Genomic DNA, 27,085 nt, shown 5'->3' with positions numbered 1-27,085 from the left:
AACGGTCAGATGCATTTGAAACTGTGCCCTCCTCTGGGAGTTGGCAAAAATTGGCCAATCGTGGGTTGGGTTATTTTCACTCCCACTTCAAGTGTTTTTTTGCCTGAACCAGTTCACAGACTCCTCTTTATACAGTACTATTTCTGAGGACTTCTCTGCTTCTCTTTCTTCCAGCTGTGGTCTACTAGGTTTCTCAGGGTCTGTCAATATAAATCATTTAATTTTTTAAGCAGAGGCAGTCTCACTTTCTGGCCTGCAAAACATCAAGATAAGATAGTACTTAAGATTTATATCATTTGAGCCTTTAACTCACATTGCAGGAATCTATGACTCCGATTCTGGAGAGCCTAAGTTATTTGTTTGATTTCCCTGCACGTTCCGAATGACATCATCTGATCAATTCCTCGTTCAATGAATACACAATACGCATTTTCTGTGCAGTGCTCAATAACCATTTAAGATTCAATGTGGGACAGATGCCCAATCTTCTGGATTATTAGGACAGGGAACTGCTTTTATTGACCATCTACAGTGCCTTGCGAAAGTATTCGGCCCCCTTGAACTTTTCAACCTTTTGCCACATTTCAGGCTTCAAACATAAAGATATAATTTTTTTATTTTATGTGAAGAATCACCAACAAGTGGGACACAATTGTGAAGTGGAACGAAATCTATTGGATTTTTGAAACTTTTTTAACTAATAAAAAAATGAAAAGTGGGGCGTGCAAAATTATTCGGCCCCTTTACTTTCAGTGCAGCAAACTCACTTCAGAAGTTCAGCGAGGATCTCTGAATGATCCAATGTTGTCCTAAATGACTGATGGTGATAAATAGAATCCACCTGTGTGTAATCAAGTCTCTGTATAAATGCACCTGCTCTGTGATAGTCTCAAGGTTCTGTTGAAAGCGCAGAGAGCATCATGAAGACCAAGGAACACACCAGGCAGGTCCGTAATACTGTTGTGGAGAAGTTTAAAGCCGGATTTGGATACAAAAAGATTTCCCAAGCTTCAAACATCCCAAGGAGCACTGTGCAAGCGATCATCTTGAAATGGAAGGAGTATCAGACCACTGCAAATCTACCAAGACCTGGCCGTCCCTCTAAACGTTCAGCTCAGACAAGGAGAAGACTGATCAGAGATGCAGCCAAGAGGCCCATGATCACTCTGGATGAACTGCAGAGAACTACAGCTGAGGTGGGAGAGTCTGTCCATAGGACAACAATCAGTCTTACACTGCACAAATCTGGCCTTTATGGAAGAGTGGCAAGAAGAAAGCCATTTCTCAAAGATATCCATAAAAAGTCTCGTCTAAAGTTTGCCACAAGCCACCTGGGAGACACCCCAAACATGTGGAAGAAGGTGCTCTGGTCAGATGAAACCAAAATCGAACTTTTTGGCCACAATCCAAAACGATATGTTTGGCGTAAAAGCAACACAGCTCATCACCCTCAACACCCCATCCCCACTGTCAAACATGGTGGTGGCAGCATCATGGTTTGGGCCTGCTTTTCTTCAGCAGGGACAGGGAAGATGGTTAAAATTGAGGGGAAGATGGATGCAGCCAAATACAGGACCATTCTGGATGAAAACCTGTTGGAGTCTGCAAAAGACCTGAAACTGGGACGGAGATTTATCTTCCAACAAGACAATGATCCCAAACATACAGCAAAATCTACAAAGGAATGGTTCACAAATAAACGTATCCAGGTGTTTGAATGGCCAAGTCAAAGTCCAGACCTGAATCCAATCGAGAATCTGTGGAAAGAGCTGAAAACTGCTGTTCACAAACGCTCTCCATCCAACCTCACTGAGCTCGAGCTGTTTTGCAAGGAAGAATGGGCAAGAATTTCAGTCTCTCGATGTGCAAAACTGATAGAGACATACCCCAAGCGACTTGCAGCTGTAATCGCAGCAAAAGGTGGCTCTACAAAGTATTAACGCAAGGGGGCCGAATAATTTTGCACGCCCCACTTTTCATTTTTTTATTAGTTAAAAAAGTTTCAAAAATCCAATAGATTTCGTTCCACTTCACAATTGTGTCCCACTTGTTGGTGATTCTTCACATAAAATAAAAAATTTATATCTTTATGTTTGAAGCCTGAAATGTGGCAAAAGGTTGAAAAGTTCAAGGGGGCCGAATACTTTCGCAAGGCACTGTAAGTCCTTGTTCTTTCAGAAGCTGGTGTAATTAAGCTGATTATAAGCTGATTTTGCTTATTAAGAGCTTATTTGAAAGGAACGCTTGCAGAGTCTCGGGTCTCCGGGGTTGCAGTTGCACCATCTTGATTTATACCATACACAGCCAAAACAATGACAAAAAAAACAATTGATCTTTACGCTTTCAGTGTTATATGTCTCTCCCTTTTTCCACCTGGCTTGTTTTATCTTTTCTGTGGCATAAAGCAGTGCCATATCGCATGGCGATAAAAAAATGCCCTATGGTCTGCTGACTCCTGATACTAAAGCTAGCCTTAGGAAAAGCACCAGGCAAAACTTAATTGGGAGTAATATAATGTTAACCTTGCACTCCACAACAGGGCATCTACAATCTTTGCGCTGCATTTCATCTTTGCACTGTCATCAAAACAGGTCCCCGTTGTGCCACCATAGGACAACTATAAAGCTACTGAAAGCATCTCTCACCTACAGCTCCCAAGTTGTACAACATACGCAAGCGTATGATTTCACGTTCCCAGAATTCGCTGATCTTGCAGCCAGGTGGTAGCACTTACGCCACATAACAAATGGCATTTCTCCGCAATGCATAAGCCAAAAGATGGCTGTCAGAGTAGGCAAGCATAATATAGTTTCTTTCCAAGACTTGGAAACTAAATGGTTCTCCTGGAAGAGCACGGGATCTTCACTTCACTTCTTGTTTTCCAGACACCATTATCTAGATCCGTGGTTCTCAAACTGTGGTACGCGTACCACTGCTGGGTCATGGAGCACCCCCAGGTGGTACGCCAGATGACCTGGAAATTTGTTGTATGCACTGACAAATTGGGACAGGTTTTAATATTTTCTATTTTAATCAAATGAGTTTATTTGTCAAATACGCGGCCTACGTACTATGATACAGCAGGCGCTAATACTTGAGAGGACACAAGAGCTACTATGTAATTATATACCATTCTATAGGAATGTGTGCTACGAATGTAAGTGGCCAATTGTATTTTTAAAAAGTTATCTTCAGCAAATAGGGAGGTAGGAAAATGGGTGTGATTTTGGAACAATGCCAATCTTGTGAGCACAGGAAAGCATGATAGATAACGGAAAAATATTTAAGGACTGTTCTAGGTTAATTTGAGAAAAATACACAGAGCGTCTCTCTGTGTTTCGCTCCCATGCGCATTACATAAAAACTTCTTTTAACTTCTGAGACGGACTCCTGAAGTCTGTGTGTGTGTGAGAGTGTGTGTGTGTGTGTGAGAGTGTGTGTGCACACGCTTGCTCATGTTGGTCATTGAAGATTTTCTGTGGTTCCTATGAGAAGATGACTTGTAGGTGATACTTGGATGCGTTGTTTTCATCAATGGTGATACTTGGTCCAAAGAGTTTGAGAACCACTGATCTAGATCATCTGCGACCACAGATCACACGTCCCTCTGTAAAACATGCTACTCAAAAAAACCCACAAGGGGCAGAATCTGCAAATTCTAGGACAGTCTTGATCCTGGTGATGCCTGTACTACAGCTTGGCATTCGAATTACAAAAACCAACATACATCACCGTGTTATTCCAACATGTTTAAAGACTTACGGGACCCCATCCAGGATTTCAATTTATCTTATGTCAACTGCAATGTATTATAACAATCACACTGAAGCTTGTTTTGCCACACAAAGAAAAAACAAAACCTTTCAAGCTGATTGTTTTGAAGATTATATGCTCTAGGGCTTCTTCCTGTTCATGAGCTGTTTTTTTTTTTAAAGCCGGGTTTTTTAGTAAGGAACGTTTGCATAGCCTTCTTTGTTTCTTTTCACTCCTCTTCAGAAGATTTATGACTTGTCCTCTGTGGTTTCAGTGGGTGTTATATGCAGAAAAGTCTTCTAGAGAGCACTGCAAACCTCTCGGATTTGTTAGATAGGTGCTAAATCATCTTAACGTAGAGTGTTTAAATGGCCATAATTTAAATACACAACTGTGATTTTTTCAGTCTCTTAATTTTTGTGTCATCACTGTTTTTTTCTCTCATTCTCTTCAATGTCTGCCTTGTCTCACTTTAAGATGGTAGTTCCTTTAGAAAGAATATCAGTCACTTTCATTTATAGAACTAGTTTTCTGAAAATAAAGTACTGATTAATATGCTGCAAATACTGTACACTGATATATACTTTTTTGGTTGTATCTAGAAATTCTGCATCACGACTGTGGCACGATTTTGTGAACATCTAAAGAAGGATGCAAGTGAAGTTACAGTATGCTTGATGATGTCCTCTGCTTCTGGTTCTGTGGCTCCAGATGTTGCTATGCCACTGGACAGCATTTTTCAGTTAATACAGTGATTAAGTAATGGGATTAAAAGGGAAATCAGGCCAGGACTAAATTAGTAACAAGAAAAAACGAGGGTCAATCAAAGTACCATTGTAAAGCTAAATATGAATTGTCTAGACTGAATAACTTCTTTCACTACAGGATCTGTAAATCTGAATGCACATATTTCAAATTTCATCAGCTAATGCAAAATTTAAAAAAAGTTGTTTGAAGTCAGCAAATTCTTTAATTACCCGGCCATATGCATACTGTGCTTTACAGGGGACTTGTCTTAGACCCCGGGCCTGCCAGAGGCTCAGATGTTTATGTTGCCAGAGCAGTGGTTTGATCTGCAAGGTTAAGCCTCTCAGTGCTGACAAACTGGCCCCTGTCCAAGCGTGTCCTGTTGTTAGCAGCGCCCCTCTGGCCTGCACACTCAGAGTGGGGGGTGAAAAGGTCATCTCAGGACAGCTCGGGGTCACAGAGGGCAGAAAGCAGAAGGGAAGCACAGATTCATCCCGCAGCACAGCATGGGAGACGGCAGAATGGAGCGGGGCCACTCTGTTCGCTGCCAACAGTCAAATTTTTTAATTGGATTTGCATTACAATTAACTAATTAATAGTAACTATGCATGGTTGCTCATGCAAAGACAGTCACAGTATAAAGGAAATTCAGGTCACTGTCAGAACACCCATTTCACAAACCAAAACATCTTGAAAGCATTTTCAAATCAAGCTTCAAGAGAATAAGTGAACATTGTCCAACCTCCATCACTCTTATGCTCTTCTTAGATATAAACACAAGATATAGGTTAGATATAAACATCTTAATCTGCATTCGCTGCTTGGCAACCCTCCACCAGTCCCATCATCGCCCTGTGTGCAGCAGTTCCCCGGCCCGCCTCACGGGGGCGCCCCTTCAAGCTCACGGCCCTCTGAGCCAACTGGCCCGAGCCACACCAACAACAGCCAGTCCTGGACAGCCCTGCTAGAGCACCGCAACTCAGAAACAACACAGCACAGATCGAACAGCAATATCTCACCTGCAGATAAGCATGTGTCAATTTAAAACATAACAGCACGTGTGAACTTTCTATGTGCATAAACTCTGGTAAACTAGATCAACTAAAAACCAATCTTTCAATACCCTTAAGAAAGTGAGAGGGAAAAAAACTAACTTTTTGTGCTGATCAACGACAATACAGTGAGTAGAGTTAGCTCCCAGGAAACACCCTTTGACTCAAGTTAAGGATAAGCACAGAAGGAAAAAACACTGTAGAAAGAGAAGCTTGTGTTGATTCGCTGTAAGGAATCACGTGTGAATCGTGAACAGAAAAGACTCGGATGCATTTCCTCAAATCTGAGCATGTCTTTTCCTCTATTCCATTCAAGCCTTCTAAAAAATATAAAGACACAGTATTTGCTACCATAATGAGGATCCTCAATCTGATTCCATCACATCGATGTTGAAATGCTGAGGCAGCCACCATGGAAAATGAAGCGCAGAACAATCTGTTGACCCTGCCTTCCGTTTTGCCACATCTGCATTCAAACAAATATTAATAACACTTGATGTAATAAACCCTCCTTATTGTTTAAATATTGGCTTTGTGAAACATAAATCACATTTTTTCCAAAGACTCGCCAAAAGCATCATTTTCCTTCTATAACTCTGAATCTCTGCCTAAATGTATTTAAGAGATATTACAGCATAGTATACATTTCATCATACCATATTTAACCAATCTATATCTTCTTTAAACATTTACTTTGTTTTACAGAAGTGGTTAATAACCGATCAAATCGGGTTTGCATCTGGTGGCCTCATGTGATGTCAGCGGGACCCCTCCCACCCAAACTCGAGTCTGATCCCTGTAGAATTGTGACCCTTTAGGTTGTGAAATGGGCAAACTGAATAAACCTTCAGATAGAAGTGTATGAATACTGCTTTTGATGTCCACAACTTAACTGCTGAAGAAAGTGTTGTTAGTCCTCGGTTCCTGACATTCTAACACAATGTAAAGCAATGAGTACACTATGGAACACAAACTGACTTCCTTGTGTGAGAGCATTACCTTTCAAATGCAATAAAACTCCCAACTACTCCATTTACTCACATACAGCGTCTAAAAGTATCAAACGATGTCTGCAGTAGGAGAGTGGTTTTCACAGTCGCCTAAGACAGTCCTCAGTTTGAATTAGGGAACCGTGGTCATCATACAACACGCTCTGAAGCGCAATTTGAACCTGTACAGCTAGAGTCCCAATCCAAAGTTTACAGTTCAGGGAAGCAGACGGGGCTGAAGCAGCCTGAACGGACTCTGCTTGAAGCACAGCGCAGATTCACCACTGGAGCAAATAGGACAGGAGCTAACGAAAAGCAGTTCAACTAGACAACTGTGGCAAACATAAGGGACGTGCTTTATAAAAGGATTTAAAGACAGCGGGGTTCACTAACAGAAAAGGAGAGCAATGAATGGCAAACACAAGTAAAGGAGACATCAGAAAGTCCAAGGGAGATGGAAAGGAACATTGTAGTGGAGTCCAAAACAAATACGAAAAGGTTCTCTCAGTACTACAACACGATAAGAAACCTGAAGAGTGAGGTGAAATGTATCCAAGACACAGAGGAAACTTCCAGACAAGGAAAAGGGAAATGATGTACTACTTGAGTATTTCACTCAGGTTTTCACTAAGGAAGAAGCCAACGTGCCCCAGGCAGTGAAAAGACTTTTTCTTTTCTTTATCTAAGAGTATTAACACAGAAGAGGCACAAGTGTTTCAGGTACTAAAAGCACTCAAGATGAATAAATCTGCAGGGCCTGATGGTATCCCATAAATGGTGCTTAGGTTTACAAGGTATGTTTCCCTTAGACTATTGACACAACTTATTAGGATTAATAATTATTAGGATACATAGTTAAAAGCACAGAAATTTAATGCAAGAGATATTATGCTAAAATTGTACAATGCACTAGGAAGATCATACTATTATGCAAAATTTTGGTTGCCAAGTTATAAAAAAGATACTGCCACTTTGGATTTAATCCAGAGAAAGCGACCAGATGAAGGACCCGACCTGTTTAATCCTGTACAAAAAAAGACTACTACAGGACCTCATCCAAGTGTTCTGGATGCTCAAGGGTTTTGACAAACAGTCAGCCCAGCAGACTTCTTCAGATTCAACAGTGAAAAATGAATTATAAGACACAAGTGGAAACTAATTTAATACCGAGAACAGGAGGCACTTCGTCACCCATGGGTAGTGTGAGTCTGAAACAAGCTACCCAGCCATGTTGTTGAAGCCGTAGCCTGACTTCATTCAAGAAACAGCTGGAGCAGATCACTGGATCAATTAATTAATTATTAACTTCCTCTAGAAATGGATCAAGTGCACTCTGTATTTGTAACCTTTCTTATGTTCAAATAAACAGCAAGTTTGCATTTTTGGTCTGAATATCGAGTTTTATTCTGAATTCACAGTTACATCGGATTGAAAGAGCCAGCTTGCTCACTGGCACAAACAACTGACAACTGTATACCGGTCATCTGCCATATCAAGCATGGAAGAACAGCCTGAATCCTGTAATTAACACTGCAGGCTTCCTTACTCAAAGCTGGCAGTGAAATAGTACACGTCTCAAGTGTTGTTTTTTTAATTGTTCACAACAGGGAGCTGCTCGCGCCAGAGGCCTGTTGGAGACTCCTCCTCAACATCTTTCCTTGACAAAGCTTTAACCTTTCGAATATATCTCACCTGAAACTCCAATCTGTGAAGACGGCTCTCAGCTGTGTCATATTATGTACTGTTATAAAGTAACGCATGACTAAAACGAGAAAGCAATACTGGGCTACCTTCTTTGCCATAACCCCCACTCCATCACTTTAAAAAGGATTTACAGCAATCAATGTCCAAACCAAAGAAGGAAAAACAAATGTCTTTAATAAGATGGGTATATGAAATACTTTGAAACTTGCAGTGGGACATGCTGGTGGCTCGGAGGGCCTCCGGGGCCCTGGGTTCAGTTCCTGGGGCTGTCTGTGTGGGGTTTGATTATTCTCTTCATTTTTTCTCCAGGTGCTCCAGTTTCCTTCCACAGTCCACAGACACGCTGGTGGGTTAACTGAGTTCTGGGAGCACTGGCCGCGGCGTGAGTGTGTGCGTGTGTTCTGTGTGTGTGTGGGCCCTGCGATGGACTGGGGTCCCATCCGGGGGGAAACTACTTGGCACCTGTTGCACGCTGGGATAGGCCCTGGCTCCCCTGTGACCTGTGCTGGATAAATGAATTAGAAAATGGAGGAATGGATACAATGTGCAGCAATCTGCAGTAAGCTTAGTGCAAATAGTGTTCATACACACTACTGTTGTATCGTCATTCTAAGGAATGAAAATACAGATAGAGGAGTTTATTTGCCAGATGTACATCAGGACATGCACAGTACAGCAGACAACATGGTGCAGACAGTCCATTCACAACAGTGAATTAACAGTAATTAACACTGGTGGTATGTACAATTCAATAAACAGAACAATAAACACAAGGTAGACATGTCAGCAGTGCTGAGTTCGGAGGCACTGCACTGTTAGCTGTTAAGGATGCGCAGTGTCGCAGGGTAGAAATCTGTGCAGATTTCGTTGGTTAATTTCAGAGTCTGTTAAAGCCAAACACGGGAAACCTGGGTTTCCTGCACTTTAAGGGGGAAATGCTTGAGGGCAGCTTCTGACCTGTACTTGTGCTATAACCCTTGGAGCACAAGTCACAGAGTGTGCAGCGTGTCTCACATGAAGCTGCTGGTTTCCACTGGAGGGTCGAGGGAAGGTTCTCAAAAAAACTCAATACACCCTTTAAAAAATACAACTGTCTCGTTTTGAACTCATTTTACTACTCCAGCCATTTTGTTTGTATTTTATTTGTAAAAATAAGCCGAACAGTGCATAAATAATAATGCTTAAAAACAAACGTGGATAGCATATAAGGAATATCTGTTGTAATTTGTAGTGTGCTTGGTCAGTTCAAGGTCTCTGAGTACCCTGGACTGGGACAAAGACACAACAATGGAGCAGGCAAGGGGCAAACACTGATGTATAACCGTCACACAGCACACAGGTATTTCTGTCTGCTGCTTTTGGGCCCAAGTGAGAGACCACACAGACAAGGCTGCTAGCCCTTACCTCCGGCACCCTGGATAATTAGCAACACACTGCAAAACAAAAGGTGCCGGCCCATTTAGTGTTGGTGTGGGAAAACAAAAGGTTACTAGCACCCTGAAATCAAGCAACGGATAGCAGAAGGTGTTAACCGCAGCCCCACTGAAGCCAGGAGCGGTGTTCTGTGCTGAAAGAGTAGATTAATAAAGAGAGCCTTTGTAAACTGGAATTGTTGGAAATGAAGCCGAGAGGATGCTTTTGCGAAAGCCTCCCCACCCAGAATCCTTATTTACCAGACATTTTCAGGATCCTCCAACAAACACACAGTCTGAGAAAGCACTGTACCGATGAAGCGGAAAGGTACAGGCACTTACAAATCGCTGCAGGCTGGTGTCTTTAAAAAATATTCAAAAGGGCTTTAATCAGCAGCAGCCTTCCTAACAACTACAAAATATATCCAAACTTGCTTTATTAATCACAACTACAGTCACTGGCTTTAAAAGAAGCCCTCTCTTTAATTAGAATATATATATATATGTTTTAATGTTTAAGAAGAGGAAGAAAATTCAACTGCGCACAGAAACTATATTTTCAATTGTGTGAGTCTGTATTTCTTATATGTGTCACTGCCTAAAGCCAAGACTTATGATGTCAACTTAAAGACATGCTTCCTGATTAGCTCTCCCTACCGTGTTGTAGTTGTTAATAATGATGATCTTTTCTGACACTTTCTAGTATGGGGTGATATTGACTATAGTGACCCTATACTCAGGCAAAAAGCACTGGACACCAGGAGTCTGTAACAGTATTTACCTTTTTCTTATCTCTTCTTTTAACAACCTTCACCCTGCCCTAATGTCAAGCTCACATCAAAAAGCTAAGGATCAAAGCCCCGTGAATCATTAACCAAAACTCAGCTGTACATGCTGTACAAGAACGTTTTTTTTTAACTTAGTCATGCACACTGCCGGCCAACTTCAAGTACAGCCTGGATGTGTCTTATCTGGTCTCCTTTGCACCTGAAATTTGTGCTTATTAAAAACTGCCTGCAATCAGTGACTGATCGGCGTCCACTGGTGTAAACCCTGTACTCCTCCACCCCAAGATTTCGAGTTTCAAGTAAGTAGAGTTTAGGTGATCTGACTGACCTCCAGACCTCAGACAACTGCGGCATGGAACGTACTTGTACTTGGATTTCGGAGGTGGGAGGCAGTGGGTGCAGTCAGAAGTAGTGTTGCACAAGTCTGGCGTAAACCTGCTTCATTCCACAGTTTAAATGAGAAGTGACGATTTTTGCATGTTATGATCTTTTCCATACGTATTTAAAAGACATGCAAAACAAAACCCGTTTCCAGTCCAGTCAAGTCTGTCTGCAACACTTCCATGACTGTGAAATCGTAAGAAAACATCTGGCCTCCATATGATTAAATACACATTAAGAGTTTACGTTCAGGCTCGTTTTACATTGAAAGGAATCCTAAGTCACCCTGAGCAAAATTCAAAATCCAGTGACTTAAGGCACTTACAGAGGTAGTTTTCTAAACTGTACAAGAGGGCTCCTTTCGTGAGGGCTCTTATCTGTTAACACGGGTGCGCTCTGCACTGGGGGCTGGCGCTGGGGGGACTGGGCCCGGCCTGGTGAAGCGCTGGTCTTGTCTCTCAGCGCAGCGGGACTGGCGGATGGCACTGGGGTGACTGGGCCCGGCCTGGTGAAGCGCTGGTCTTGTCTCTCAGCGCAGCGGGACTGGGGGCTGGCGCTGGGGTGACTGGGCCCGGCCTGGTGAAGCGCTGGTCTCGTCTCTCAGCGCAGCGGGACTGGGGGCTGGCGCTGGGGTGACTGGGCCCGGCCTGGTGAAGCGCTGGTCTTGTCTCTCAGCGCAGCGGGACTGGGGGCTGGCGCTGGGGTGACTGGGCCCGGCCTGGTGAAGCGCTGGTCTTGTCTCTCAGCGCAGCGGGACTGGGGGCTGGCGCTGGGGTGACTGGGCTGGTCTCTTTCCCTGTCACGCACCCTTGGGCTTTTTTCAGCGTCTTCCGAGTGTGGTTAGGGAAGGTAGAGATACACCCCCTGACACCCCCGAACTTCCGAGTACCAGCCTGCTCTCCCTTGCGCCAAACGCTAGTCATGTGACCAGGGAGCCACAGATGACACACCCGCCGTCACAGAGAGACCCTCCTCACTGCGGGGGCTCTGTCCCTGCCGCAGGAAGACCAGCTGAGACGGGCATCACTGGGCTCGGCATGGTAATCTTGTCCATTTTTTTTTCTCCAGGAAATACTGTAACAGTTAGCGTCCATCCCAGCCGTATTACCATTTGCAGCCACTAGAAGGCAGAAGAGGCGATTTATCTCGATGCACAGCGTCTCTGTCACTGTGAGGAGAGAGAGGCTGGTTCTTGCTGCTTAATCGAGAAAGTGAGGATATTCATCTCACAGTACCCATTTAATACAGCAGAACATTCATGTTCTGGAGTATTTATTAGGCTTAACTGCAAGAAGACAAATAGATTCTTATTACTGCCACAACCGGGATCGAGCCATACTCGATTCAGCTATGACCCAGTTCACCCTGGCCACGACCCGTTTTCACCCCTGGGTTCTGGCAGGAGGCATCGGAGTATCAGAACACTGACCAATAGATTCAAAAACAGTGTCTTCCCCCAGGCAGTCCGCATCATAAACAGTTCAAATCAGCACCTGCACATATTAGGACCTGCACTTTGAGGTGCTGCGCTGTTTGCACTATGTCCTGTCTTGGCTGTATTATAACGTCTATTGTCCAACACACTTGTTGTATATAGCACATAAAGAAATCTTGAATCTTGAATCTACTGTACTAGAACATTGGGCACTACACCTTTGACTGTGTGATACTGATATATTCTTCAGCACTGCAGTGGCATCTCACTGGACAAAGTGAGGAGTTAACAGGATAGGCACCAGTGATTGAACCTGTGCAAGACCAATCTGATACGCCAGTAACCCAGCGATTCTTTCCACCTGTGCAGTGCCTGTCGACCCAGAACACTGTATATAGAGGAGAGGAGCCTCTTCACCACAGCTGAAGCACAGCCAGGCGCTCAGGCCTCTGGCAGCCACTGAGCGCCAGCGGCCCCGGTCCTGAGGGGGCACAGCAGGCAGAGAGGGCAGAGCAGGCTGGAACTGATTAAGGGGGCGCTACAGCTAGACCAGACTGTTCAAGACCAGAGTGTGGGTGCCCCGGAACAGCAGAGTTAACACCCCGACTCCTACAAACAGCGCCCTAGCTTAACATTTAACACTTAACACTGACCCCAGTACCTCCTCCCTGTTCACCACCCCGGCACACTGGTCTTGAAAGTCTGTGGGCCGGAGAGCACAGCCCCACCTACTGGTCCGCCAGCACCACTTGCTGCAGTTTTCCTGGGCGAGCCGAGCAGGCCACAGGGCCTAAAATCAGACAACGCGTTCCCAGACTCCCAAAACCTCCTCGTTTTCTTTTTGAAATGACAGGCTTGCTTTCTCCCCTGTTGCCTAAGTCAGCCTAGGCAGGTTTAAATGTTTCCATATTCAGAAAGCGGGCTGTTCATTTCCACCGGGTCTGGACAGAGAGAGAAAGGCCCGTTGTTGTGACCCGATGTGAAGGCCAGGCAGCCAGCGCGCGGGGGCTGGGCTGTTTGCTCTTCCCTGCCGCTGAACCTCGGGCTCCGCCCTCCTCCACTGCCACCGCCGGCTCGGCTGACACAAGGCCTGGCACGGGCCTGGGCACTCCCCTCCCGCCGCCACCGCTCCCACAAGACCCCCCCCAGCAGCACAACCGCCTTCCTCGGACCGCCACCCCCACACGTCTACACACGACTTGATCCTGGAAGCGTGCACTCACAGGAGGTCAGCTCAGCGTCAAGAGGGAGCTGCAGCCTGTCCGGGCAAGCGCGCAAGGCAGGGGACACTCTGGGCAGGACGCCAGTCCATCGCAAGGCAGACACAGACAAGCTCACAGCAGAGCCACTTTTCCCATTAACCAATTTACCCACCAGCATGTCTTTGGACTGTGAGAAGAAACCAGAGCACCAGCAGGAAGCCCACATGAACCCCGGGAGAACATACAAACTCCACACAGACACTGCCCTACCGTGACTCACCCACAGCTACAACCTGAAAATTAAAAACGGGGAAATAATCTTAAGCATGGCATTTCAACTCATGACAAGTGTCTCAGTTAGCACAATGAAAGGAAAAAGTGTTTTCTGTCCTTTTTGTATTCAATATATATATATACAGTATTGCAATAAATGCTACGATATAACATAAAATGTAGACTTCAAGATACACAAAACACATACACACACAATATATCATTGCAAACATGCTTCCATACATTTGAATTCAGTGTAAGATTTGATTAGAATCAATATCAGTGCTTTTCTACTGGGTGCGAGGCACTTCTGGAACGCCACTGCTGTTCTGCGAAGCCAGTGTCTAGCCCAGTGTTTTGAACCTGAAAAACTGCTCATTAGGATGGAGTGCTCTTTGGCGTGAGAGGCACAGAAAGGGACACAGCCCAACCTCAGAGCGCTCATCCAGCGCTGATCTGCACTTAACCTCCTTCCTCCAGACACCGAAACACCTGCCCAGCGAACACAGCCACATCCCAGTCCCTCCTCATGATACTGACAGTATTTACATGGTACTAAACCAGCATGAGCAATGAGATCAGACAAGATAGCGTGGTGCTGTCGCAACCGGTTGGCTTTGCAGTTCCGATGGGGGATCAATTACCCAGAGATTAGTCTGTAATCATTTTTTCATCCCTTGCGGTGGGCAGACTGAATGGGGGATCAAAGTGCTTTGGCGCTGGCTGTAGCTGAGCTGCAGCCGAGCCCGAAGAGAGGGTGAAGCTAATTGGATTAAGTGGTACTTCTGGGGGATTTTCATTTCACTTTCCACAGCGCTGGAGATGTTAAATGCTGTGACATAATTTGTCAGCCACCGTGTAATATGTGTTGTCTCCCGCCTAGATTTTCAGCACAGGGATATAAGTCATCTCTGTCTCCTCTCACGTCAAGGGTTTCACTTTATTTTGTACATTATTTTTATTTAGAAATACAGTGCGTTTCAGTATTGCAAGAAGTGTAGTTTTATGAAAAATCTGTGATTTGGAGGGCTCATTTAATTTAATTTAATTTGATTTCACATTTATTACAAAATGCAAAATATAACTACTGAAAACATTAGGAACGATCAACTTTAAATTTGGAATGCCTCCTGATTTAACATGTTGAATCAAAGTGCCCACATAATCAGATTTCTTTCTCATATGTATTTTCCTGATCAGTCTGTTAACAACCACATCCTGCAAATGAAATGAAATGACACCAGGTGACACAATGTGAGTCAGTTAATTCCATATAGCACAAACACCTTTGTGCCAAATAATTAAGAACACGATTTTCCTATATGATAACGCCAAGAGTTGAAACTCTATACTTCTGGCTCGGGTTACTAATGGAGCGTATAACTGGTGCTATCCTTCTCGAACACGTTCCTGCTGTCCCCACCATGAAGTGAACGTGTCTTCCTCTCTTCCTGACATCAGAGAGACAGCCACAGAGCTCTCACTGCCTGGAACAGAACTGATCCTTCAAGGCAGAGGTCAAGGCAAACACCACCTGCCACTAAACACACATAACTACTGCATACACTTTCCATAGAAGCAAGAACTAAACGAAAAATCGTCAATATTTATCGCTCAACGGAACAGCACATTTTCACACGCTGGAATTCATTTGGAGTTTGTGGAGCCCGATGCCAGTCTAACCTGGCAGCAGAGGGTTTCCTGTAGTTGTTGTCGCTTCCTGTGCTACAGGTATAAGGAGACCACTGGAGCACTACTGTCTGGGCTTTACATTTGTCTTTGCAGCAGATCGCCCTCACAGGAAGACCATGTCACCAGCACAGGAAATGAGGATATCAGGCTCCGTGTGTGTAAGAGTTTAAAGAACTCTTGGCAGAGCACAGCGCAAGATAACCATCTTTTAGTGCGTCATTTTGTGTTCGACACATCTGTGTTTTTAATGCTAGAGTTCAAAAGCAAAACAAGCAAGCAGCTTCACCAGAAACTTTCTTGCTAACTTAGTTGTTCAATATCCATAACTATACATTTTAAGTACTTTAATAAGAACTATTCAATATAATATTTAATTATATTAAATTTAATCAGTGTTTTATAGTGCTCTTTTCCATCCCTTTGTCAGCAGTGTATTTTTAGCTTACCTCTGTTTAAAAGGCAATACCTTTATATAAATAATGTTCAGAGCCATCATCATTCCTGAACTAAGGCACTGAGCATTCATGGGGGTGTCCTTTAATAAATTATATTACTGTCTTACTGCCATGCTTTAGGGCAGAATGGAGGCTTCTCCAAGCAAAGACTTGACAATGTCAACACTCCATCCATTTATCCAAAATGTAACAACAGACATTAATTTCAGACACACTAGCACTTTTTTTCGTAAACGTTTCTTACGGGGGTGGGGTGCCATTATATTGATTTAACTATAAGATGAAGGTGGTGTGGTGGCTCAGTGGTGAGCATTGTTGCCTGGCAGTGCTGGGGCCCTGGGTTCAATTCATGGGGTGCTGTCTGTGTGGAGTTTGAATGCTCTCCTTGCATTTCTAACCTGCCTGATCCGGTACAGGGTTGTAGGGGAGGTGGGGCCTATCCCAGCGAGCAATGGGAGACACCCTGGATGGCCCTTCCAAGACAATGTCAACACTGTATGACTCAAACACAACCGAGACAATAAAGCGAGCACAGAAGACATTTTCTGAGAGAAGGCAGCATGAGGAAGACTGCAAGTCAGCTGTCCAATAATGAATGTATGGAAGAACGTGCTATATACCTCAGCTTTGCCAGTTCTTTATTGTTGCAGTACTGAATTAAATGCAGTGTTTTACTTTTTTCCTCTGGTGCAATATGATTTACTGCCTGTTCCTTGACAACTCTGACATTTGTTTTCAGGTCTGCCCGAAGCTCCATGTACACTTCATACTCTTTGAATTTTGGGCACTTTGAAGAGCTCTCCGTCTCTCTCTCTCTCACTTCTGATTTTTTCCTTAAGGTCTCCCTTAAACCTTTTGGCCATGCTTCAACTTTATGTTTCTGAAGTTCATCCATGGATCTGCTGAGTGCAAACCCATCTGCTTTATATCACTGCTTCTCTCACACACACTGTGTAATTTGCTTTGTTATTACTGAAAATTCACAGATGATGCTAAGATACAACTCTGTGGAAACCTGGGCTTTCGGACTTCTGTGCCAGTCTCCCTCACTGCTCCTCTCAAGGCGCCTCTCTGCCCAGCGGGCGATCTCACTGCTGTAACTCCAGCACGGCCCCAGCCCTGCCATCGGCCCTTTGGGTCGAGCTCTCTGCAAGAAGCCGAGCGTTCGCAGAAAAATAGGATCAGAGCCTGCGATCAGCTGGTCCCTATCTTGCAAATTAATTCACTTCTGGTGCGGTGCATATGTGCAACTCTGTAACTGAAACCGACTAAAAAACAGGGCTTTTCAATGACATCAGTCCAAAAATAATATTATAATACAGAATGGATGAAATCCAACATTGCCCAAAAGAAAAACTGGATGCGTTTTGTGTTGCAAATATCCCAGGGAATGCACCTGTACTCTAATGGTGTGTTCGAGACGAAGTCTGTTCACCGCAGAGGTGTTTTTGAGTATGTGTATGAACAGAGCTGTCTCACGTGGTGCTTCTTCCAAGAGACGGCCTGGGGTTCCTGCACCGCATGACTGCTGCATAACCTGAGGAAGCCCTCTGAAGCACGCCAACATGTTTCACATTAATGACACCAGCACGCTCCTTTCACATCCACCTCTGTGCGCTCTGAGCCCGACCAGCGCGAGTCCCATCTCACACACATGCTTATGCACACTGGCATCACATTGCTCAAGCAGCACTAAAGCACTCCCACTCCCATATTTCCAAGCTACGCCTTTCACTCACAGATAAGAGCTGACAGAACGCCTGTCTCATTGGTTAAGAGCTGTGTGAGAGTCGTGGCCCTACAGTAACCTTATTCCTATCAAAAACACCCACTCCGCTGTGAAGAAAGGGACACCTGGCAGCAGGAGGCTAAAAACACGACAGACGGACCTCAAAATATCAATGATGTCAAGAAAAATAAGGACAGCTGGGGGGAAAACATGAAAGAAAGATATACATAAAATGCAATCCAATTATACCTTCAAGCAACCCTTTCCAACAGAAGCATTAATACCTCACCAAACTGTGAACAGAAAGTAACCTAGAGATCTTACCATACTTTCAAAATATATCTACTTAAAGCTCATCAATTCTTTTAAAGGTGCTTCAGTCTGAAGTAGCAGTACACTCACTCTACTACAACAATCATTATAGGAATACCTACATCATACACTGCACATACCACTCCTATAATTTACAGAAAACAACAATTACAGCTCTGTTTGTATTTTAAGTGAATTCTAAAAACAAATATTCCAAATCAAAACGATACTTTAGGTCTTTGACAAGACTGATGTTATTTACCCAGTAAACAGAGAAATGATCAGTCTCACACATGTCTTTCTAGCATTGCAATTACACCAAAGAGACATTTTGCAGCAAATTAACTTGCACTAGTTTCATTTAACCTCCACTCCAGATTTCAAAACACCTCCCTGGACTTCATTATCCTGCTCTAAATCACCTGCAAAGGGCTTCTCCCTGCAAGTTACAGGCTCGATGGGACCCCTGGAATTGAACCCAGGGCCCATCGACACTGGACACTGGACACTGACCACTGCACCACTGCACCACCCTAATCGTATAATTCAATCCAGAAAATGGCACCCCCAGAGGGAGATATCATAGAAAACAAAAAGCTCTGCATTTTCACAAACTTGTTGACAACAGCAGTTGTGTCTGAAATTTATATTGTTACAGCTTGGACTAAAGATGGCATTTTATTCTACATCCACCTCACAAAACCACCTAAAAGCAAGGGCTGGTCTTTAAATCAAGGAGGAGCCTTTCACTCAACATTGTCCATCACTGTCAGTCAAACAGCACGAAACGTCCAGGACTCTGGAACCATGACTTTGAGTCTTGAGGGACAGAGCAGCCCGAGATCTAAAATCATCCCTTCCTCTGCAACAGCTGAAAGCAGTTCTTCTCTGTTTGTTCTAAAACCTACATGGTTACCAAACAGGAGGCTGACAAAACAGAAATCTCCCGAGTTACTAGGTAAGAGAGCAGCAGCAGCCCAGTTTTCCACTGTAGAGAACACTAATATGATATAACCATTACCACCAGGACAGGATACACATCCAAGAAACGCTCCTCTTGGATGTTGTCTCCTCTCAGGGGGAAAGCGCCACACATCACTTTCCTCCGCTGAACAAGAAAATCAGAACAGTCCAGTGTGAAGCTTCTACATCAGTCCAGTCCAATCTCTGTCAATTTCTACCCCGAACTCAAGGCCAGCAGGGGCTGGTCCAGATGAGGAGCTTCTGCCTGTCTCTTGTGGGACCCAGGGTTCAGGTGAAGACCCCCTGGTGCTCCCTTTCACATGTAGAGCAGAGCCATGACCAGGGTGGAGATGTTTACCCAAGCTGTCGCAAACAGGAGTCTGATGTCAAGGTCACGCAGGGTGGTGGTGAAAGCCCAGGAGCCAGTGGGCCAATTGGACAATGTGCACTTGGAGAGGGTGGAGTTACCATGAAACATGACCTAGGGGCAGTCCGCCGGTCAAACGAGTGCTGTGTGGAGAACACAGAGCTCCCTGGGCAGGAAGGCTGGATTAGCCCACGGCAAGGCCAGAGACCAGCTCGGGTGCGATGCAGAGGGAGGAGTCCCAGACCAAGAGTGCCTGAAGCTTCCCCACCCTGCAGGCAAGGGTCACGGCCAACAGGAAGGCCGCTGTACAAAGTGTGGAGCTGCCATATCTGGAAGTCTCGTGGGGCTCTCGAGACCGCAGGAAGATCCCAGGAACAAGCCGAACGGGAGCCCACGAGAGCTGAGTGCACCTACAGTACACTCTTGCGACGGCAAGCAGAAACAGCTGCTAAGCAGACGTGGAAGGCAGCTTCCCAGCAGGGCGCCCGGAGCCCCGAGCACTGTGAGCAAGCCGAGGCAGACCTCGTGCTGCGCCCTCTAGATGGAACCAAGTGCACAAGGACGACGCTGCACACTCTGCAAGACGAGGGGCCACAGCCGCAGACCGAGGGCCGGACATCACAACCGGACGGGGGCTTCAGCCGTGGGTGAACTCAACAAGCCAAGAGAGCTCGGCGAGAGGGCCACACACCAAAAATGGCCCAACATCTCCAGGTGAGGTCCAGGAACTTCTCAAGGCTCAGGCCATGAAGGTCTCAGGCTGGCTGGAGGTCAAGGGCGCTCAGACTAGGGATGTTGTCTCTAAACTCTAAAGACCCCATGGAGAGTCTTAACAGATGTCCTAGACTGGCTTCTCTTTCTCGGCCCTTGTACTGGGTGCAGCAGGAGGAATCTCAGGTGTCGGCTGGCAATCACCACCAGCGACACAGTGACGCCACAGCGGGCCTGAGACAAGAGGGGGCACGAGGAACCCCCGACAGAGGCCGAGCCGCTCTGGAATACTCAGCGCGACGTTTGCAAGGGAGCCCAGGTCAAGCGGAGCAAGACGTCGCTGGGACCACGTCGAGCTGGGGAGAGTCTCCGTTAAAAAGGAGAAAGCTGAGCCGGAGCCGGAGCTGGATCCCAGAGCCACACACACCCGTGACAGCCAAGAGCGCCGTCCTGCCAAAACCGCAAGCAAGCGCGGCCAACCTGAGAGGCCCCAGCACACGAGGAGAAAGAGGGGCCGCGGGTACGTTCACCAAGGCGCCACGTCTGAAGGCGGAATGTTGGAAAAGAAGGAAAAGTCAGACAGCAAGTCAATGTCCGCCGACGGGCCGCAGCCCAGCTGTCAGCACGTGGTTCTCGGCCAGTGTCTGGAAGAGGTGGATGCGGGAGACAAGCCCAATTCGAGAGCTAGGCCAAGGTCTACCCCAAGAGAGCTCAGTAGGCAAACCGCCAGGTGAGACTAAGCACGGAACGGGCTAAACCGCATCACAGCTTCTCGGATAAGCAGGGTGGGCTGAGCGAGGGGGCAGGATCCGAATGAACTGGAGTGTTTTTTCTAGTTCGGCCCAGGCCTGTGGTCCAGCACTGCCACTGTCGGTGATGACTGCACTTCATCATGGAAAGGGCCCTAAGTGTTTATTAGTCGAGGCTTATCTTAGATTATATCAATCAGAATTTATTTAAGAAGTATTACTCATACTACATGGATTAGTATTGCTTTGGATTAACTGCCTTTTGATCTCCAATGATGTAATATACTGTGCACAAGCCTAGTAATTAAATTTCTGTACGTTTGCCAGTAAAAACCTGCGTTGAGGTGCGTTGGCACCGTTTTAAATGACGAAGATTTTAAATGACATCACTTTGTGCCTGCATCGCGCTTAAAAGCAAATGTCAAATAAAGTTCAAAAACAACAAGGACTGCTTTAATCGTATTAGTTTCTTAGCTTATACCAGTTAGAGCCACGTTCCAGTATATACGCTGTGATACTAACAGATTTACCAATATCTGATCCTAATATCCTACGAATATTCAACTTCTTAAAGCTTCAGAATAAAAAATCGGACTCGACGGAAAGAGATAAAAATAGATTGAGGCGATCTGCATTCGAGGTCATGTCATTGTAATGTTTATTTCCCCACGTTTTTTTCATTTAAAACGTGTGTTGCACATACTGTCCGGCGCACAGTGATGGGTTCAGCGCAGATCAGTCCAGACAACCCGCACACTGTCCCGTTAAATACAGCAACGGAAAAACACAACCTACACATCCTGCTCGGGCTTCAAATGCGAAGGCACGGTACCTCTCAAGCTAACATTACCATCGCGTTACAAAACAGGTTCTGTCTATCTCATGGATTTAAAAGACATGCCTTTCTCCCCAGTCGGTGGCCGGATGAAGGGGCTGTACCTCCACCAGCAGATCCCGGCTTCATGCCCCAGCATCAGGACACGGATTCGCTGCCCCCTACTCTGCAGGAACTAAACCACGTAACTGCACAGTCGAGGGCTTCGTCGTGTGCTTTTGTCTGGGTGCTTGCTTGTCGTGGAGCACGCATCCCGAGTTTCTCACACGCTGGCGGTAACACGCGTGGGAGCTTCGCGCAGCGCCACTGTAACGGGGGTGGCAGAGCTCTCCCGAGAGGGAAACCGCTCACCTCCGGGGGCGCCGAGATGCAGACATTTTGAGCGGCTGTTGTGCGAAACACCTGGGGAGCTGCATGCCCCCCTCTCCACCTCTCCCCCCCGCCAGTCCCCCCGGCCGCCGGGACACTCACATGTCTTAAACTTGAGGTCCTCGTCCTGGGAGACGCATGGAGGCGTGCAGGCTCCGGAGTCGGCCCCGGTGCCGAACTCCTCCAGCAGCGAGACGAACAGGATGCCGAAGGAGTTCTGGATGCCGAAAACCGACCCGTTACACCACATGGCCGCCAGCATCACGACCCAGCCCCATCCGCCCTCGGGGTGCACGAACTCCGGCTCGGCGGCCCCGTCCGCCCCGCCGGCGCTGCCCGGCGGGGTCCCCCGGCTCCCCCCGTTCTCCCGACTCCCGTCCTCGTCGAGAGGCTGGTCTTCCGCTTTCCTCGCCGGCCCCTCCGCGGGCAGCGCGGTGCTGGTGCCTGCGGCGGCAGCGCGCTCGGGGTCGGTGCCCTCTGTCATCTTGGCGCTGGTCTCGGAGCACCTCCGCGGCCACACACCATATGCACCCGAGCCCTGTTGGGGGGTGAGTCCTGGAGGGGGAGCACTCTCGGTGCACGCCGCGTCTGCCTTGCAGAGCGGACCCTGCCTGTCCTGCTGCTGCGCCGCTCTCCGGTACAAGCTCTCGGAGAGGGTTGGATGCCCGCGAAGACGGCGCTCTGTAAAGGTTTTGCCTACTCCGCCTTCACCATTTCCTGACGCCGAAGGACAAACCCACGCAGGGTTTTTGCTCTCGAGCCTCTCTGCTCCTCCGAATTCCACGGGCGCTCGCAGCTCTCGCCACCCCGGGTCTGCTCGCCTTGTGCAGTAGCAGAAGCGAGTGTTGCAATATTGTATAAATAGATACTTCAGCGACGGGGGCGGGGGCAATTGCAGGGACAGCTCACGCCTTTTTGTGTGTGTGTGGGGTAGGTTTTGTGTTCTCCGATTGGATCCGCGATGCTGTCTGTTACACTGCAGAGTAATGCAGAGTAATATTGCAGAGCCTTATGAGAAAGAAAAAGCAGAACAGCTCAGCATAGCGCTCTGGTTTTATCCGGTGCTCCACTTAACGCTACAGCTACAGTTCTATTCTTCTTCTGCTCCTGTACTAGAACTAGATTCCAAATCGCTGCACTTTTTCTGCCTCTCTCTAGCAGTGTTTCTTTTTTTTTACTCCGGGGGGGTGGGTCAACAGGCGCCAACTGTTAAAACCTGCAGCTGCCAGGGCGGGTGACTCGTACGGGCAGCAGGGACACAGCACCCCTCCACCTGTCTGATCTCGGTCTGCTGCCTGTGCTGAGGGACGTCAGCTCGGCCTGGCCCCGACCTGACGGGTCCCCGTGTCTGCTGGCCATCAGACCGCTCGAGAAAAGCAACTCTTGAGGACGCTCTTCTATCCGAATTACACCCCCCCACTTCATCTCTGGCTTCACCCAGCCACCCCCGTGCTCAACCTGTTCGATCCCTTTCTCTCCTCTCCCACCACTAACACCTCTGTGTCCTTCCTGATTTTAAACAGGCATGCATCACACCTCCAATTGAGCCCACACTCCTTCAGAACCACTGTCTCGTCTCCTTCTCTTTCTGTCTGAAGCCCTCGAGCACACGCCGCGCGGTCAGCACTCTGCTTTCCTCTTGTCGAGTTTGCTGCTTGATCCTCTGCAGTCTGGGTTTTGTCCAGCCTGCTCGACTGAAGCTGTTGTCTTCTCCATTACTGACTCTCTTTGCAAAACTCGTCTGGTCTCCCCCTGCTCAGTCTTAATTCATTTTTGATCTCCCTGCCGCTTTTGACCCTGTGAAACTCTCTAGTCTCCTGCCAACATTCACTAACCTGGGATATTTTGACAAGTCTGAGTTCTGCTTTCCTCCTGCCTTGCTAAACACATGAAGCAGGTCTCCTAGTACAGCTCCTGCTCTTCTTCAGACACTGTCCTAGGTCCTCTCATCCCTGCCCACAGCTTGAAAGCTTTTCTTGTTTGTTTCGAGTGTGGAGTACCACAGAGCTCTGTACTGGGACCACTGGTCTTCCATTTTATACCAGTGATCTAGGTTCAAGTTCAGTTAGTAAACTAGGCAAGTTTGCAGATGATAGGAAATTCGACGGTGCACACAGGCAAGCACTTTGTTGTGGAAGCAACAAAGGAAATTACAAAAAAAAGATTTAGATAAGATTCAAGACTGTTCAGACACCTGGCGGAAGACGTTTACAGTAGACAAGAGCAGGGTTCTGCGTGCAGGTAGCAGAAACATGAACTATAAATACAAAATGGGAAACACTACGACAGGAGGGGCAACTGATGAAGAAGAGTTGGCTGTTTATGCTGACTTATCGTTTACCGTACATCTAGAAAATGTGGGGTAGCAATTAAAAATACATCAGTATTATTTAGTTAGAACTGCAGAATTTAACTCAAGGGATGTTAGGTTAAAACTGTATTATGGTCTAAGGTCTCATTTAGAAAACTGTGGATAAATTCGGTCACCACGTTCTCGAAAGGATACTGCAGCTCTAGAATCCACTTAGAGAAGACTATAAACCAGATACATTCCTGGGCTGGAAGGAGTGTCCTACACTGACAGGCTGTAGGAACTGAACATTTCTAGTCTTCAGCAGAGAAGAGGATGAGGAGACCTGATACAAGTCAAAGAATTGATGAAGTCCCCATACCCCAGCCTGCTCTCCATGAGACACACGGACAGGGAGAGAAGTTGGGGGTCAGAGCACAGGGTCAGCCATTGTACAGCGCCCCTGGAGCAGTTGGGGTGAAGGGCCTTGCTCAGGGGCCCAAAGGAGTAGGATTCCTCTGCCGGCTGCGGGATACAAACCAGAAACCTTCCAGCCACAGGCGCAGATCCTGAGCCACAGAGCCACTGCACCTCCTTCTTATGTTCCTCTGTTCAGACTGAAAATCTTCCAATCTTTCGTTCTGTTTTTTTTTTACTACTGCTGGCTCTTCCTTGGTGCCCCGCCACCATCTTCAGTTTAGTGCCTCATAGTCCCCACTTCCTTTTCCTCCTTTTCTCTTCCCAGTCTCTTTCCTCCTGGATTTCCCCACCCCACCCCCACGGCGTCGCTCCTCTGCCCTCCCTCTCCGAGCCTCCCCCCCCACGTTCCTGCCGCTGGCTCTGCCCTCTTCTTCGCCGAATGCAGATCCGAACAGGGCGATTTGGCCCAGTCCCTACAGCGCTGCCAAGCAGGGTCTCTGGTCCCGGTCTCTGGCCCTCTCCGAGCCAGACGACTGGGTCTAGTCTACTGTCCCCGACAGCACCGGCCTCCTACTCGAACCCCTTTTTTGCGTTTGTTGTGCTCATCCCAACCCATTGCTGCCAGCGCCAGCCCCTCCACTGAGCCTCTGTTGCCTTGCACCTCCCATCCAAACCCCAGTTTTTTTCCACTTGCCTACAGCCGTCTCCCCCCCGTCATTCCTGTCCGCATCAAGTCTCATCTCTCCACCCCCCCCATCTCCTCTTCTGCCTCCCCCCCCCGAACCCCTTCATTGCCTAGAGCTGCCCCTGGCCTGGCCTCCTCACCTGCAGGATGTGAGCACCACTTTCAGTCCACACAGCACCCGGAGCCCGGAGCTCACCGGCACTTCCTCCCCGCGCCGCGCCGATGCCTTTTCCTCTGGCTGCGGTCATGCAGTTAGTCTGCTGCACCTATTCTCTGCAAGCATGGAGCCCATGCTGCTCCAAGAGCTTGTCTTCCCTGCTGCCTCATATCCACTCTCTCTCTCTGTGCGCTTTTAAAGTGCTGCTCCTACTTCACGTTTTGTCGTCGTGTCCATTTTGTGTGACACTTGCGTTTCACTCCCAATATTGCTGTGCGCCAGCCTTTTTGGAATGTTATTGATTTATTTTACCGCCCCCGAGTGTCATCAGATCTGTTGTTTCCCTTTGTGACTCCACTTTGTCTACATCGTAACTCGCCCCGGAATAATACTGACTCTGTCCGGCACCCTGCTCTTTTGTTGAACAAATCTAAACTGAGGAAAACTCGGGTTTTGTACTTTGGAACATGTGGTGTCAAAGCACGGTGGTGCCGTGGAGTAATCAATTAGTGAAATCGTGGTAAAAGTATGATAAATCAGGGGCAATTATATCACCATGATATGCACGATAAACAGCAATCAAAATGTTTTATGTATTGAAATGTATTAGCACTACATGAAATATGGCTACTCCAGTAATATGGTGAATTATCATATCATCACTTTATTGGCCCTATACAATTTCTCGCATTAGGAATTTGTCTTTTCGCATTCCCCAGCTCACTCTCCAGGAGACACCCAGACAGGGAGAGAGAAGCTGGGGGTCAGAGCGCAGGGTCAGCCATTTATACGGCACCCCTGGAGCAGCTGGAGTTAAGGGCCTTGCTCAGGGGCCCAACGCAGTAGGATTCCTCTGCCGGCCGTGGGATTTGAACCAGCCATCATCCAGCCACAGGCGCAGATCCTGAGCCACAGAGCCAGCACTCTGCCCCCTGAAACATTAATATGATTTGCTTAATGTTATTACTGTAAACTGCTGAAAGGACTGGTTTCCATTACCTTGTTTCCTTTACTGCAATTTATTATTGTCCTGTTTATCTTAATTTCTCTACTCATATTGTGAGGTAGTCCCAACTTTTTTTTTTATCTTCCTGTACGGTCTTGAATCAAGTGAACAAGTTCAGCCACGATTCTCCTGAACGTGAAAACAACTGGCAACGACAATATAACAGAAAATTCAGGGATGCACTCCAAAATAAATGTAAAAAGACATCATAAAAATCTTGATCATTTTTTTACTCTGAGCAACAAATTACCGAAGTTATTCTTTGGAAAATTAAAAATATATATATATATATTTCCTGCTGCATTTTCTACTCTATTTAATTGATACACCCTGTATAAATTCACCATACTGAATAATATGTGTCATTTATAAGGCTGGTGGGTTGAGGGGCAGGGGGTTTTCTGCAAAAAGCACTGGTTAGTTAGCTTGTGTGGCCCTCACCAGTAATGGATGTTTTGCCCCAGTTTAAAGGTGGTGTTTCGTGTGACTCTGACCCTTTCTGTCCTGTTCTAGGGCTATAACAAGCTTTTGGAGCTGTCGTGGCTTACTGCAGTATGGACAAACTGTTACTTCGAGAAATGCGATTCATTCAAGTCAAATGCCCAGCCG

General features: G+C 46.6%; 1 protein-coding gene across 1 annotated transcript in view; it reads right to left on the bottom strand.

Moving 5' to 3' along the window:
* Nucleotides 1-22,780, bottom strand: part of slc16a10 (solute carrier family 16 member 10) — an 83,169-nt gene extending 60,389 nt beyond the window's left edge. The window contains exon 1 of the mRNA XM_006626240.3: nt 22,021-22,780. Coding sequence (XP_006626303.1) covers nt 22,021-22,402 — 382 coding nt within the window. The 5' untranslated portion in view covers nt 22,403-22,780. The remainder of the gene's footprint in view (nt 1-22,020) is intronic.
* Nucleotides 22,781-27,085: the final 4,305 nt, after the last annotated feature.

The sequence above is a fragment of the Lepisosteus oculatus genome, chromosome 2 (genome assembly GCF_040954835.1).
Source record: "Lepisosteus oculatus isolate fLepOcu1 chromosome 2, fLepOcu1.hap2, whole genome shotgun sequence".
In the NCBI taxonomy this organism is placed as follows: Eukaryota; Metazoa; Chordata; class Actinopteri; order Semionotiformes; family Lepisosteidae; genus Lepisosteus; species Lepisosteus oculatus.
This window is presented reverse-complemented; position numbering and strand designations above follow the sequence as displayed.